The sequence below is a fragment of the Eschrichtius robustus genome, chromosome 13 (genome assembly GCF_028021215.1).
Source record: "Eschrichtius robustus isolate mEscRob2 chromosome 13, mEscRob2.pri, whole genome shotgun sequence".
Lineage (NCBI taxonomy): Eukaryota > Metazoa > Chordata > Mammalia > Artiodactyla > Eschrichtiidae > Eschrichtius > Eschrichtius robustus.
This window is the reverse complement of record NC_090836.1, coordinates 55,463,423-55,479,626: the sequence shown is the minus strand read 5'-3', so window position 1 is coordinate 55,479,626 and position 16,204 is coordinate 55,463,423. Positions and strand designations below refer to the sequence as shown.

At 41.8% G+C, this 16,204-nt stretch overlaps 1 protein-coding gene across 3 annotated transcripts in view; it reads left to right on the top strand.

Annotated features, from left to right (window-relative positions):
- The window catches only part of GRIP1 (glutamate receptor interacting protein 1), a 454,025-nt gene that overhangs the window by 398,689 nt on the left and 39,132 nt on the right, over window positions 1-16,204 (top strand). For all 3 annotated transcript variants that reach the window (XM_068560189.1, XM_068560188.1, XM_068560187.1), the window contains 3 exons: window positions 8,175-8,319; window positions 10,729-10,868; window positions 11,038-11,229. In XM_068560189.1, coding sequence (XP_068416290.1) covers window positions 8,175-8,319; window positions 10,729-10,868; window positions 11,038-11,229 — 477 coding nt within the window. The remainder of the gene's footprint in view (window positions 1-8,174; window positions 8,320-10,728; window positions 10,869-11,037; window positions 11,230-16,204) is intronic.

The window sequence follows — 16,204 nt, the reverse complement described above, 5'->3', positions numbered from 1 at the left end:
TGTATCCTCTTCCCCCATGAGAATATAAGTATAATTTGAGTAACTGAATCCTTTTTTATTCAGAGCAAAGCAAGGGGAAGGGATTATTCAAAATGTCAAACCTGGGTATAGACCAGTTCAAGGCCAACTATGTAGACATAAAGAGCACACACTTTTAAATCCAGCTCTACCACATTTGAGCTGCGTCAGTTTGGGCAAGATACTTAACCTGCCTGAGATTCAGTTCCATTTTCAGTAATGTGCACAAAATAATACCCACCTCGGGGAGCTGTCATAGCTTGTTGAGAGAGAGATTTCCTGGCACAATCGGTATTCAATAACTGGGAACTATTTTTATTATTATTACATCCTGAAACGCCTTTTCCCACATTCGTTCTGATCCTTGGTCAAGATATAAATGAGTAGGAAATAAGCATTATTCACGACAACGGTCACTGATTTTGGAAGTTTGATACCTTGCTTAATCTGAAATTAAGCTGGTGATTTAAATTGTTGCCATCCTTTGTCGCTCTATTTTAGAATGGTAATACTCAATATATATTCTTCACTCCCTAAAATATTGCTTATACTAATATTGGACTTTCTGGACTTCAGGAGTCTTCCAGTTCTTTCCTTAAGTGTCTGCTCCTCTCCATCCTTGGTTCTCTGATGAGTTACAGAAAGGTTATAACCATACTTGATATAATAACTTGGTTTCCTAAGCTAGTAATACTGCAGTTGAGTTTAACAGATGTTGCTTCAAAATGTAAGCCTGTCTTCCAGCTGCAATAATTTTATTGCTCTGCCTTGTACTTTAAAGGAGATGGTAGAACTATTCTCAAACGTTGTTAAAGTCTTTGTTTTTCATTCAGTCATGCCATCAGCATTTATTTAGTGTCCATAAGGTACTAGGGACTGCCAGTTCTTAGATTAAAAAGGACACAATCTCTGCCCTTAAATCAGTCACCATGTTATAGCAGAAACGGAAGAAAATAATCAACAGTATGATGAATGTTCTAGGTGTGTGCACAAAACGTTAAGAGAACGTGAAGGCACCCATTTGAGACTGGGGAGCTCAAGGAAATGCTTCTAACAGCCTTGGTCTTGAAAGTATTTGGGAGGCGTTGTTAAAATTAACCAGAGGAAGAGTATGAGCCACAGGAAGTCAGAGAGAGTGGCACATCCTAGTAGCAGATATAGCTGAAGCAAAAAGTTTGTGTAAGGACTCAGTAGTGGGTGAATAGATGGATACACTGAAGCCAGATCATTATGGTCCTTCTAACTATGTTAAAAAATTTGAACTTTACCCCAGAAGCCAATGAGGAGCCATTAAAAGACAAAAAGCAGGGGAACGAGGCCAGGGTATTTGGTCTGTGATCACTGGTTGCAGTCACTTACTGAAGTAATGAAGAGGCATCCAAGAGAGTCTGCATTGACTCTGTTTCTAGCGCTGGCTGGGGGAAGCAGTAAAATAAAATGACTAAGAACACTAGACTGACTTCAAAACTGACAAGCTGGGAAACTTGGGGAAATTAGCTTCTCTGGGCACCAGTGTCCTCATCCACAATGTCCACTGAATGCGTCCTGCACATGGCAGTTTTAAGGATCAAAGGAGGCAATATATTGATATTTAAGCACTCAGCGATAATGAATGGCACCAAGTAAGGCCCAGTGAATGCAGACTATCAACAGCCATTATTAGGATGCTTTTAAAATTAATTTTAGCTTTATTTTACTATGGCCAAATCTTTTGGAACACCTGGGATTGTAGGGAACCCCCCCCCCCATATTCAGTGGCCATTCTCTCTAGAGGAGGTTTTACATCTGTCATCTTTCATTACCACGGGAACATAAATCAAGTAGAGCCAATCGGTGCTTGTCTGGGTCCAAGCCTCTAGAACCCTGATGGTTACCTAATCCCCAGGCCCTCAGAGATGCAAATAAGATCTATTGCTTGAAATAAGATCTATTGCCTTGACTGCATCTAGATCCAATGTAGCTGAAGAGGGGAGAGTTTGGAGATCTGAGAAAGAACCCTGAAGCAAAGGAGAGAATTTGGGGGAATTGTGGGAAGAAATACATGGAAGCTTCCAAATCTGTCCCAAATAATTTCTAAGGGTCCGCTTTGTATCACTGCCTTTGTGCCAGTCAAATATACAGACGCTAATGACCTCTCTCTTGATTTAGAGCACCTCACTTCTAATACATAGCATGTTTGTAGAGACTAAAAATTCAGTATTTTCCCTTCACCGGCTCTAATCTGTGTCGAGAAACATTTCCAGGCTGCAACTTGTCCCATCTGAAGCAAATTACCTTTTCACAATTTCAGATAGAGTCTTACGCAAATATAGCCTTATTAGTACCAGTTAAATCTGCCCTTCAAAGATTTGGGCTTTCATTTTTTTTTTTTTTTTTTCACTTCATCAGTGTTAAGCCGGCTAAGTAATTTGCAGCAGATTTTTTCCCCTCAAATCTAGGTTGAAGTAGCAGAAATGCCCCATCAAAGCAACCAAGAATGATCCTGGCTATGCGAAGAGCAGTGGTAGGGGTTGTTTTGACAAGAGTCTGGCTGCAAGAAGAAACTCTGATAGATTTTTTTTTTTTTAAAGTACTCTTCCCTTTTTTCTGCTTTATCTCAAAGTAGTAATGATTTTCAAACTCTAGTCAGCATCACAGTCACCCAGAGGGCTTGTTAAAACACTGGTGACTGGGCCCTTCCTCCAGAGTTTCAGATTCCTACGGGTCTGGGGTAGAGCTGAGAATTGGTATTTCTGACAAGTTCTCAGATACTGCTAAAATTTCTCATCCCTGAACTACACTCGAAGAAACACTGTCACAAGGCAACCTAATTTGGAGACTTATAAATGATCGCTTACATAAGGAAATTCAAATTCTACTCTTAAACACTCAACAACTCCTTGGAACATGACTTTGGTAAGGCCAGTAAGGTTGGCCTTACTGGCACAACAGTAAGGCAGTCATAGAGAGTATTGTTCTAAATGGTTCGTTTTCTCAGGTCTGTCCACCTCCAAGAAATGTAGCCATACTCTGTGGAATGAATTCCATCACTTTTAGTTGAAGTGAACTTTGATTGACCTGTACATTTATGCATTCCAAAGACCCTCTCCCAAATCCAAACCTCCCAAATCCAGCTGCCGTTATGGATTCAAGCCAGATAGCGTTCATTTTGTTAAACAGGCGGCACTCAAGAAGCCTGAAAATAACATTGCAGATGAGTAATGCTGCAATTTTGCATCTGTTCCGTGATCCCATTAATTTCCTTAACTAGAGCTGAGCAGAACAAACAAGTTGGCTGGCCCCCTTTCATCTCTTTTGCTAATAGCGGTAAACCTTCTGTTGTGATATAGAAGCTGTTTATAATATCACTAAGATCTGTTTAGGCTCACTTTGCAACTTCCTGGTGATCCTGCGTTCTTCCTTCTCAGAAAGTTTCTGTTCTGCTTCAACACTCCAGTTGCTCCTTTCCAAGCTGGACCAGCCCCAAGGAGAGAGCATCTTGGAGTGCTTCCACCTCCAAAACGGTCTGAGCGTAAATGGCAGTTATCACTTTCCTCCCAAGCTGCAGGGCGTTACAGCTGCCAGTTGGGCCGACGCCCGAGAAGGCAGATGGATTTGGAAGTGCAGCCTGCAGCTAACTCAGGCAGCCGAGGCTTTATTCTCACTCTCTGAATGAGCCTGATTGGGTCTGCGTCACCTTGGAGAAGGAATCTAGACCTTGGAATAGCCGGAAGGGTGACTCACAAAGCTAGGAACCAGTGACTGCCTGCTAATAGGCATTTGTCCTTTCGCTCATTTGTTTAGGCATTTACTGGAGTCTCCTTGGTGCCAGGCATAGTTCTAGGCTCTGGGCATGTGAATATAAAAAATGTTAATTTTCAAGGTGATCCTGTTCTAATTAAGGAGACACATAGAGCGAAAAGCATATAGTAGACCATGCATTCCCGATGGGGGCAAAAATTGGTTCTCAGGTATAAGGGAAAAGAATCTGAAAAAAATAGATACATATGTATGTATAACTGAATCACTTTGCTGTACACCTGAAACTAACACAACATTGTAAATCAACTCCACTTCAATTAAAAAAAAATAAAATTTGGTTCTCAGGGAGCAAAGAATCTTAGATATTACGTTACAGTAGTTTGTGACCCTCCAAAGCTCAACCCTACCCGACTGACTCTTATTCCCTCGTATTTAATTTCTCTCATTAGGGAGAATTTAAATTTAATTTTTCTCCTTGATGGGAGGAGAGGAGGCAATATTTTTTTTAAAAAGAAGTTGAGAAACACTAGAAAAATACACAGGAGCTGTAGGATCTCATAGGAAAGGTCTATAGTCTCAGCTGAGGAGCCAGGAAGGCTTCCAGAAATATAAGACATCTGAGCCAAGTTCTAAAGTAAGAGGAGAAATTCTCCGGGGGAGGAAAGACGTCTGCTTCCAGGGAGTAACACGTGCCAGGTTAAAGATGCGTGCAAAGTGTTTTTAAATGGACCACAGGTCATTCAGTGGGGAGAGAATTAGATTGGATTGGGATGGAAAAGATGGTGGAAGACAGAGGCTCCAGCCCTGTTCATGCCAAGGGGTTGCGCTTTATTCTTCAGAAATCTGGGACCTAACGGAAAGCTTCAAGGAAGAGAGTAACGTATTCAGATTTATGCTTTCAGAATATTCTGGGAAGAAAAGAGAGGGAATTCAGTGTTGGCAGGACTGGTGAAAATAGATGTGGGAGAGAGGGACAAAGTCTGGATCCGAAGTAGGAAAACAATTTAGGAAGAGACCATTGCTGTGAACAACTGGGCAGAGCTGAGATGGGGCCTCCTCAAGAGCACATGGCAGTAGGATGCTCTGGGAAGCCTGCCTGGTGGGCAGATGGGTCATAGGGTCTGGACGAGACAGTGTACAGGCAGCCATCATCAGCTAAGAGAGTAAGGAAGCCAAACTAATTAAATGTCTCTTTACTCAAGGCATCCACAAAGGGTTTTCTAAGGGAATTAATATTTTTTCTTTTTAAAAAATTACTATGAAAATATATTTAAAAATAGAGAAAGATGGTGTAATGAACCAGCCTACATCACCTAGCATCAACAGTTAGCAACTTAGAATCAGTCTTGCTTCAGATCTACTCCCACACTAATTTCGGCACCCCACCCACACACTGAATTATTCTGAAGAAATTCCAGACATCATATCATTGCATCTTGCAAACATTATTAATGTATCCCTAAACAATACTCTTATAAGAGACTTCTAAAATACATAACTAAATATCGTCACAATTTTAAATATTAGCAATAATTCTTTTTTTTAAATTTATTTACTTATTTGTTTCTTTATTTATTTTTGGCTGCGTTGGGTTTTCGTTGCTGTGCGCGGGCTTCTCATTGCGGTGGCTTCTCTTGTTGCGGAGCACAGGCTCTAGGTACATGGGCTTCAGTAGTTGTGGCTCACGGGCTCTAGAGCGCAGGCTCAGTAGTTGTGGCGCATGGGCCTAGTTGCTCTGCAGCATGTGGGATCTTCCTGGACCAGGGCTCAAATCCGTGTCCCCTGCATTGGCAGGCAGATTCTTAACTGTGCCACCAGGAAAGCCCCAAAATATTAGCAATAATTCTTAATCTCCTCAAATATGTACTCAATGTTCCCATCTCCCTGATTTTCATATACATGGGTAGATAGACAGGTTTTTAAAAAACAGTTGGTTTGAATTAGGATCCAAAAAGAAGTATTCATTGCTTTTGGTTGTAATGTCTCTTAAATTTACCCATTCTGGTTTTTGTTTCCAAGTTCTTTGTTGAAGGAATCAGAAATCAACTACATTTTTGTCATAATCTAACTATAGCATCACTTCTTCGTTAATATACAGCCGTTTTCTTGATTTGCATCTCACCACTATTTAAACTCATTGAGTCCCTAACAATTGCCTTTTGTTATTGTGATGCCTCAGCAGCCTAATTTAAAATGTTCCTACATAAAGTGGCCTGAAACCATCCTAAACCAGTTTACTCCATTTCTGGCGTTATTTTGTCATCTTAGATGCAAGTTGCAAAACTGTCCAGAAATAACACAGGGCACTCACTCTGGGTTACCTGAAGAATGAGCTAGCTGGAACCAGTTTCTCCCCTTTCTCCTGGTGAATGGGACTGCACCCCAGCTCACCTTCCTATGGGCCAGTGGTTGTTTTCATCTCGACTAAAGTGTCACCTGAAGCTTCCCACAGGTTCCTGGGTTCTGGGCAGCTGGGTTCCATGTACTTGGTAACTACCATTTCCCACAACTCCCATAAAGAGCTGATGGCCACATCCAGAATGCTTGGTGCCTATTGACAAGGCAGTGCTCGCACTTGCCCTGTAAGGGGGAAGGGCAATAAAAGGGCAGGGTCTTCCCACTGGCACACACACCCACGCTGAATGGCCAGCAGATTGCCCAGCGGTAACTAACACTTAACTATATCAAGGTTTACTAATCAAATGACTCACCTAGAATTTTATGCAGAATATAGTTGGTGGCACAGACTGCAAAATACGTGTAATCTATCCAGTAATACCCTATTCATTTATGTCGAAACCAGCTCTGACAGGTGATGATATATCACAGTGTAGAAAAAGTTAGACTTTTGACTGTCCCTCCATTTTTGGTTACTCTCCATCCCGGTGCTTCTCTCAGCAGCTGCTTGGCAGCCCATCACCAGCCTGTGGGCCACAACTAAAGTAGAACCCTGGATGAAGTGTGTAAACCATGAAACAGAGCCGTTGAAGCCTTGATGTGGAGGATTCTCAGCTGCCAGTATAAATTTGAGTCTAATGTGGAAGATGTTTATGCCCTAGGATGTTGATTTAAGCATTCCAGTGTGTGGTAGATGGTCTTTATTCTCTATGTACGGAGTCTCTTCTTCCTCCACTGAGGGAGTGGAGGCAATGGGTACGTCCCAGAGCTCCCAATCTGTGGCCAGAAGTGAAGTAAGTGCTGGCAGGAAAGGACACATCGCTTCCTACATTTCTCTATAGACATTTCATTTTATATTCATCATAACTCTTCACCGCACACACAGATAATTGAATTGTTAATTCAAGCTTTTCTATTCCTCCTTAGTTTAGGGCGTCATATCATAAATGAACAGCTGCTCATTGCAGAAATGTGACTGTATTAATGCTTCTCCAGGATACAGCCTGACTATAAAAGCTGACTGTTTTGTTCAAGCATCTACTGGACCATTTCATTGTATCCTTAGGTACAGCAAAGAACAACTCCTTAACCACTCACAGCTCCCAGGCCCAAGGAATAAAGCAAGAAATGCTCAAGAACTTTCAGCATGTCATAAGCAAATAAAACCCTTTGAATTCTGAGACTTCATATTTGCAACTTTGATGCAGTCAAAATACCCAACCATGCGCAAGGTGTCCCATGACATCTTTCAAGCCAATGCTTCAGGCAGACCACACTCACAACTGTTTTCCTTCATAAGAACATTAATTGGTGAAACTTAGCTCACGAGAGTGTGGCAACCTGGCATATGTTACTGAAATATAACTTACATGGCTCCTAGTCTCAAGAACAGCAGAGAGATAATCATTCAAGCATCTGTTTTACTATCTGTGTATTTGTGAATAAGATTCACACTTTAAGACACAGTGGAACAATAGCTAAGGGATTCCAGATTTCCAAGCCCCACTTAACCATGCATATATTAAAGTTTGCTCCAACCGTGAGTTAAATCAGCTTTTCTATACTGAGAGTTAGCTTGCTCGTAAAGCCTGCAAATAGGAATTGCAGAGCCCAGTCTCTTTGTTTACGGCGTGACTCTGTCCACCCATATCGCCTCCTCAGCGGTGTGTTCAGTCCACGGATATTCGTGGCACACTCACAAAATGCTGGGCAAGCACTGTGCTAGGCAGGGACATTGTCTAAAGGGCCCGCAGTGCCGGCAGGGTAGCTCGCTCACAGGTTTAAAACATAAGTCATCAGGCAGAGAACCCCTTCCCTGACACTGATGAGAACGACATCCCTGTATTAGAATGGTATATCCTACTAAGGAAATGCTACTTCCCCAAAATAATTATTTTCTGAGACCCAGTGCTTTGATGATGATGTTTGGAATTTCTTATTTTATGTATGAATATATGTGTCTTTTTACTCTGCTTCTTCCGAAGAAACCAATTACGACTCGTTGGCATTTATTGCAGATGAGCAAGAAAGTTCCGGAGCAATTATTTACACCGTGGAGCTGAAGCGCTATGGGGGGCCCCTTGGCATCACGATTTCAGGAACTGAAGAGCCTTTTGATCCTATAATCATTTCAAGCCTCACTAAAGGAGGGTTAGCTGAAAGGTAACATTCGAAGCAGCTGCTACAATTACCTGTCTGAAATGGGTTTCCTTCCTCACAGCCACATAAAAGCATGCTCCCCTCTCCTGCTTGGTTATCTGTTGACTTTTTCAACTCTGCACAAAGGATTGATTTTAGAGCTTGAGAACTCTCAGGCAGAGCTCTGACTTGATTTTGAAGGGCATGGTATAGGCAGTTAAAAGTGTCCTGGGCTTAGCATTGATATTAGTCTCCAGAAATGTGTAAACCGACCACAATTGACTAGAGGTAAATTTATATTGTGTCCATTTTGAGAGGAGGAGAGTAAAGTTCAAGGAGGTTAAAAGGTTTGTCCAATCCAATTCAGCAAACATTTCCTGAGCCTCTGTTACCTGACAGGTACCGGGCTTGGCTGCTGAGAGGATGACAGAAGCTTCGTCTTCAAAGATTTCAGGAAACAGTGCAGTGACTTAATAACATCTTGAAATTTGGAATGCCCATTTGTTCCTTTGGCAATTTATTTCCATTGGCATGCACCCCACCCCCATTATACTGTATTTCTTTCCAAGACATGTTGTAGGACATATTCCAAACCCCATAACCCGATCTGTCCTCCAGTAACCTAGCTCAGGAGTGCACACACACTGTTCATGCTGACACTTGAAGACACTGGTTTGCAAAACAGAGATATAGCATCACAGAATTTTGGAGCTGCAAGGTACGTTAGAAATCAGCTCATCCAACATCCTCATCTGTCAGGTGAGGGCACCGAGGCAGCTCAAAAAAGGCTGCCCTGTTGGAATTTCGTATTCTGATATTAACAGAGACACCTATGATACGGTATTCTTCAGGTGTCCCCCTGTCCTAGGTTTCTCTGTTAGACAATGAGGAAAAGATTAATATTGATCTGATTCAGCAACCTCCTGGTCAAGTGTTCTATGGCTTACAGCATGGCTCTTTCATAAACTGGAGACTGTTGTTTTTGTTTTTGTTTTTGTTTTTGCCGTGCCGTTGCACGGTTGTGGGATCTTAGTTCCCCGACCAGGGATTGAACCCAGGCCACGTTAGTGAAAGCACCGAGTCCTAACCACTGGACCGCCAGGGCACTCCCCAGAGACTCTTTATGGAAGAATGAATTGATCTCTTTTTTTTTTTTTAAGGAAAAAAAAAAATTCCTTGAGAGTAGATGCATCGGTAGACTTGTTAGGCAGCCCCTCATAATCTGTGTGACCCCGTGTCACCTCCGTTGCCCCAGTTGCCGCTGCCCAGCACCGCTGCCCACCGACCCCAAAACAACCTGGGGTTGGACCACTCAGTCACAAGCAGGCTGTGAGCTGGGCTTCCTTCACTCAGGATATTTCAAGTGAGCCAGCACCCCAGAGGCTAGCACATGGGATTCCTACTCTACATCCTTCAACCCAGGTGGAAAGATCTGAGTGTTTAAACCTTTCCTGAGTTTGACTGCTGTGAGTCTGCTCTTCCCCCATACTGTGCTTCCAAACAAAGATAGATATGGTGAACATCAGAATCGTAAATTCCAGTCTGCTGGTTCAGAATCGGGTGAGAATGGGACGAGAAGGGAAAAGATCAAAGGTTTATCTATTGATCAATAAATTAATTTTCTTTTTCCACATTTCAAGCAGGATGTTAAGCCCTTTTACATGTGTTTTCCTATTTAGCCCTCAGAGCTTCCCTGTGAGATGACTATCCCCATTCTAGTGAGGAGGAAACTCACACCTAGAGAGGTGAAAATAAGGTGCCCAGGTCACACAGCTGGTAGGTGACAGAGTTGGATTCAAATTGATTCCTGGCAATTCCCTGGCAGTCCAGTGGTTAGGACTCCACGCTTCCACTGCAGGGGACACAGGTTCGATGCCTGGTTGGGGAACTGAGTTCCTGCAAGTCGCGCAGTGCGGCGAAAAAAAACAAACAAACTGATTCCTGAGTTCAGCCTTTTTCAATTCTTGGAATCACCACTGGGGGGTGGCGGGGGCCTGCCACACCAGGGTCTTGTGTCTAAGCCTTGCTTCCGGTAAGCTGGGATACTGACTGATTGTGTTCAACACTTCTAAGTCTGTAGAAAGAAGGACTGCTCCATGCTAAACATCACTACTGTGATTGTCCCATTTTGTTCGTTTCCTTGGGATTTTTAAGAGGGTTATCAAATGACTCAGCTTTCTTGGAATTTAAACAGCCCACAAGTCCATTTTAAATACTAATTAAAACATTTTTTCTGATTTTATTTGAAACTAAGAAGTAATTCACAACAGACGCAGTTATCTTGTAACATTGCTCAGGAGAAGGCAAGGAGTGACTTCTAGAGACCCTTGCCAAGTCTTTATTATTATGAATAAATAAAGTATATCAGGGAATTTATATTCAGTAGCATTCAGGGATTATTTCTACCTTTCCTATTATTATTTGGCGTTTCAGAACTGGCGCGATCCACATAGGAGACCGAATCCTAGCCATCAATAGCAGCAGCTTGAAAGGGAAGCCTCTGAGTGAAGCCATCCACTTGTTACAGATGGCAGGAGAGACTGTCACCTTGAAAATTAAGAAGCAGACAGATGGTGAGTGGGTTGAAAGCCACAATTAAGGATTTGCAGTGCATTTCCTTCCCTAAAAGAATGTGCAAATGTCTACGTGTTTGTTTCTAGGGAAACACACAGCCAGGGAGTGTTGGCGTATCTTTGTATTTAAATTTTCTCTGGTACTTAAGCTCCTTTTCTGTCTGTAAAGCCCAGTCAGCGTCAAGTCCCAAGAAATTCCCCATTGCCAGCCACCTGAGTGACCTGGGAGATGTGGAGGACCCGTCTCCAGCACAGAAGCCAGGCAAACTCACCGATACGTACCCCTCCACTGTGCCCAGCGTGGACAGTGCCGTGGACTCGTGGGATGGCTCAGGAATAGAAGGCAGCTATGGGAATCAAGGTATGTCCTCGCCGTGGGGTACAGGAAATTGGTCATTGGTGAAGCTCAGGTTTCTCAAAGATCCACCTTCTACTCCGTGAAAAGAATATCTTTATTTTACTTGTGTCTGCATCAGTGTAACCATAGTGAACACATTGAATATGGTGACCTTTCATCTCCTCCTCCTTAATGCTAATAAGTTGTGAACATCTATCCAACACTAGCAGGCCCCCGTTAGACCTACTGCCATCCAAGTGTTGGATCCAGAGCTTGTCCTTCGAGCACAGTTTAATATGAGGCAAACCACACAATAAATTGGGTCACTGAGGACCAGCCCCATTGCCTTACTTTTTTAGCAAGCTTTCCACAAAGATGGAATGAGGAGGGCAGGGGATGTGCAAAGAGATGAGCCAAAGATTTGTGACCCCATTTATTCCTGCCTCTTCCTGACTTTTCATAGAAACGTGTAGGGGTTTCCCCCAAGGCTCATCATTAGAGAGTTGTAATCATAGTATATTAAAGTATACTGTAGTTCTTTCTTCACAAACAGCGTCTTCATGGGACGAAGTATAACCTACATGAAAAGGTAAACCTCACTAACACAATATAAACACACAAAAAGTATTAGACTGAAGACAGAGTATAAACTAAATGCTTCCTTTAAAAATGTTTCCTTCTTAATGATACTTAGCATCCAAAGAGAAGTGTGTCAAAAATTCTCTGTATTTCTCCTTATCTGAGCCTTACCTTCTCTCTTAACACCCTGTATAAATTCCAGCCTCCGAATCCCTTTTCTGCTCTTGGTTTAAGTCAGAGAATAAAATACATAAACAGTTTGGAGAACATGTGTTCGGGTGGGAGGGTTGCTTTGTAGTAACTTAGGTAACCACTTTTGAGGAGGGTCTGCATCCAGTTTGCTCTCTTCCTGGTTCTAGTTTTTTTCTCTCAGCCTGCCTCTGCCTATGTCACTTTCTGTTAAATCCCAAGAAGGATGGACAAAAATGAAAAGAAATGATATTTCAAAGTTATCAAGTCATTACTTGTTAGAGATGATATTGGAGTTCGGTGGAGAAAATAATTTGGGTTTTTTGTTTTGTTTTGTTTTTTAAAAAAACAAGAAAATTTTATTTAATTCTTAAAGAAAATTTGATTTTACTGGTTTATTCTTATTCAAGACACTATATATTTTAACAGCTTTTTTGAGATATAATTTACATAACAAAGTTCACTGTTTTAAATGCACAATTCAGTGTTTTTTTAGTATATGTACAGAGTTGTGCAACCATTACCATAATCTATTATAGAACATTTAGTGACCCCAAAAAGAAACACCATACCCATTAGCACACACCCACCCTTTCCACCCAAACCCTAGGTAACCACTAATCTACTTTCTGTCTCTATAGATTTGCCTATTCTGGACATTTCATATAAGTGGAATCATATAATATGTGGCCTTTTGTGGCTGGCTTCTTTCACTTAGCATAATATTTTTAAGTTCATCCATGTTGCAGCATGTATCAGTACTTCATTTATTTTTATGGCTCAGTAATATTCCACTGTATGAATAAACAGGTGGAGAAAATATTTTGAACACCCAAAAGAGGACTGGGACTTTCATTTATCTGGCAAGTAATTTTTTCCAAGTCCAAATACCTTGTGACAAGTTAGCTATGCCACCAAATAACAGCTGTTTTCATTGCCAGTGAGTTGATAAACTCCCAGAGGACACTCTGGATAAAGGACCCAAGTCAAATTCTATCAGCGTAGACTGAGGTTTATTTCTTAATGTGTTTGTTTATTGTTTATTTACTAATGTGGGAACTTTTTTGTTATACAGATTTTGGTGAGCTATTGATTATGAGTTCTGCCCCTAAATGATATGTGAGAACTTAGCTCCTCTATCCTCTTACACAATAAGATCAGGCCCATGATTAGCACACTGAATATAAGGCCTATCCCTCGTTTATAAAAGATGAAGAACCATTTATTATTTACGAAGGATTTTGAAAATTTAAAATCCTAGACAGGGAATAGTAGTCATAATTATTGGTATGATAAGTTTGGCATTTATAGATTAAAAATCATTATGAGTTTGAAGAGAGATAAGAGAGATATAGAAAAAATGGCAATTGGGATAGAATTGACATCCTCCAAGGTGATGAAAAATTGGTAGTAATACCTTGTATTTGTAAAACTAGAGTTTACAAAGCACTTTTACGTAACTCATCTCAAGTGATTCCCGTAAGGAACACGGAAGCTGAAATCACAGGATTTCGGTATTGGGAGAGAATTTGAAGTCAGCTAGTCTGGCGTCCAGCGCAGCCCTTGATGTCCTGTCCAGCCTGGCTGCCCGCCGTCATGCTGCACGGCCTAGAGCGCCCAGAGTGACAAGTTGCTGCCTAACTGCTAAGGCAGATCTCCCAGCTCCCCGTACTTAGTTCTGACAGCTCGGAGTTCTCCCTTGTATTGAGCTGAAATCTGTCAGCCTGTAGCTTCTGCCTATTTGTTCTAGTTCTACCCTCAAGGTCATTCCAAAGTAATGCCTCCTCGACACTTGACAACCCTTCAGCTGCTCAAAGACAGCTCTCATGCTTCTCTTGAGTCTTTCCTTCTCTAAGCAAAGTAGCCCCAGTTCCTTTCACTGTTCCTCACATAACTTACTTTTGGGTGTTTTTGTCATCCTGGGGGCCTCTCTTCTGAATACGTTCAAGCTTAACTCTGTACAAGTGTAGCACTCAGAAAGGAAAGTCATACTATAGTATGGCAGGCCGGAGCAACTCAAGCCTGCCACCTTCATCATTGGAAATTGTAGAGCCCATCAGCGCAGGCTACCTCACCATAAGAATTTTGGTGGGAAAAAAAAAAAAGAATTTTGGTGGGCACGTCCTAGTCACTCATTTTGATCTTATTGTTTACCAAGATCTCAAAGTCTGTCTTTTTCCCCTTTACTTGTGATATTGGGTTAAAACCAGATCTCTCCAGATAGTGCTTGTGAAGTTGACTTTTTTTTTTTAATAAATTTATTTAATTTTATTTATTTATTTTTGGCTGTGTTGGGTCTTCGTTGCTGCGCGCGGGCTTTCTGTAGTTGCAGCGAGCGGGGGCTACTCTTCGTTGCGGTGCGCGGGCTTCTCATTGCGATGGCTTCTCTTGTTGCAGAGCACGGGCTCTAGGCGTGTGGGCTTCAGTAGTTGTGGCTCGTGGGCTCTAGAGCGTAGGCTTAGTAGTTGTGGCGCATGGGCTTAGTTGCTCCGCGGCATGTGGGATCTTCCCGGACCAGCACTCGAACCCATGTCCCCTGCATTGGCAGGTGGATTCTTACCCACTGCGCCACCAGGGAAGCCTGTGAAGTTGACTTTTTAAAGGAAGGCCTAGAACCGTACCTTTTTTCCGCTGTGATATATCATGTTGTGAGATGTAGATTATCTTTCCGCCTTGTCCTCACAGCCTCTCAGCACACTCTCTCTACCATATCTCAAGAAGACTTTTACCTTTAAATCTATAATAGTTGCTCCATTCCCAATAGGATGTTGTACCTCTGTCATGCATATCTTCCTCCTTGGGCTAGGAATTCATGTCTCTGCAGCCATGTTCCTTATTGTTCTCTGCTTCTAGTTCAAAATGTCAAGCTTGCCCCATTCATTCATTAAGTAAATATGTAATGACTGGCACAATAAAAGCCAGTATATGATGGGTATACAACGTTGGACAAAAGAGGTATGGTCCTTATTCTTGTGAAGGAGGTTACCCAGCTGAAGGGCCAGACAATTAACAAGTACCAACAGAGTGAATTTTTACTTAGTTAATGAAAAGGGGAGAAGGATGGAGTAATCAAAGCTGGTGGAGAAAGAAGGACTGTGTTTAAAGAAGTCTCACAGTGGGATGACTCTCAGTTCTGTTGATGCACATCTTTTCTAGTCTGCTTCTGGGCCGGCTTCTTCCACTCCCCATTCTCTTGACTCTTATACTATTCATGCCTTTCTGCCTTATCAAGAGCTTATGCTTTTGGCCCCCTTGTCTTAGTTATTCCTCCTTCAAACTCTCAGAAAACCCTATGATTGCTTTCCTTAGAGTTTGCAAAGGTCAATCAATACAAGAGGAGACTGACAAATTGATGGTACCTGGACTGTCATACTCACGGACGGCGAGGCTCTTGTGACGTCTGTAATTCTTGACTCTTAAGTCAGGCAGTCTGATCCTGTCATATATATTCTTTAGATAGTTCTCTCTTTTGAGTTTATTTTTTCAACTTTATTGAGGTGTAATTGACAAAATTATATGCAGTTAAGACAAATAAAATTCTATGTAGTTAAAGTATACAATGTAATAAGATTTGGTGTACATATATATTGTGAAATGATTACCACCAAGTTGATTACCACATCTCTCACCTCGCATAGTTACCATTTATGTGTGTGTGTGTTTGGTGAGAAGGCTTAAGATCTCCTTTCTTAGCATCATGTATACAATACAGTACTAGTAACTATCATCACCAGGCTGTGCATTACATCCCCAGAACTTATTCATCTTATAAATGAAAGTTTGCACCCTTAGACCCACATCTCTCATCTCCTGCTCCCCAGCCCCTGGCAACCACATACTACTCTCTGTTTCTATGAGTCTGACTTTATTTTTAGGTTCCACAGATAAGTGAGCTCACATAGTATTTGTCTTTTTCTCTCTGGCTTATTTAACTTAGCATCACGTCCTCCAGGTTCATCCATGTTGTTGCAAATGGCAGGATTTCCTTCATTTTTATGGCTGAAGCATTTCCCTTGTATATATGCATATATCCCACACTTTATCCATTCATCCATTGGCAGACACTTAGGTTGTTTCCATATCTTGGCTATCGTGAATAATGATCCAATGACATAGGAGTAAAGCCATCTCTTCAATACAGATTTTATTTCCTTCTGATGTACACCCCAAAGTGGGATGGCTGGATCCTTTTTGAGGTCATTATGATCATTTGTATTATCTCAGAAAAAAG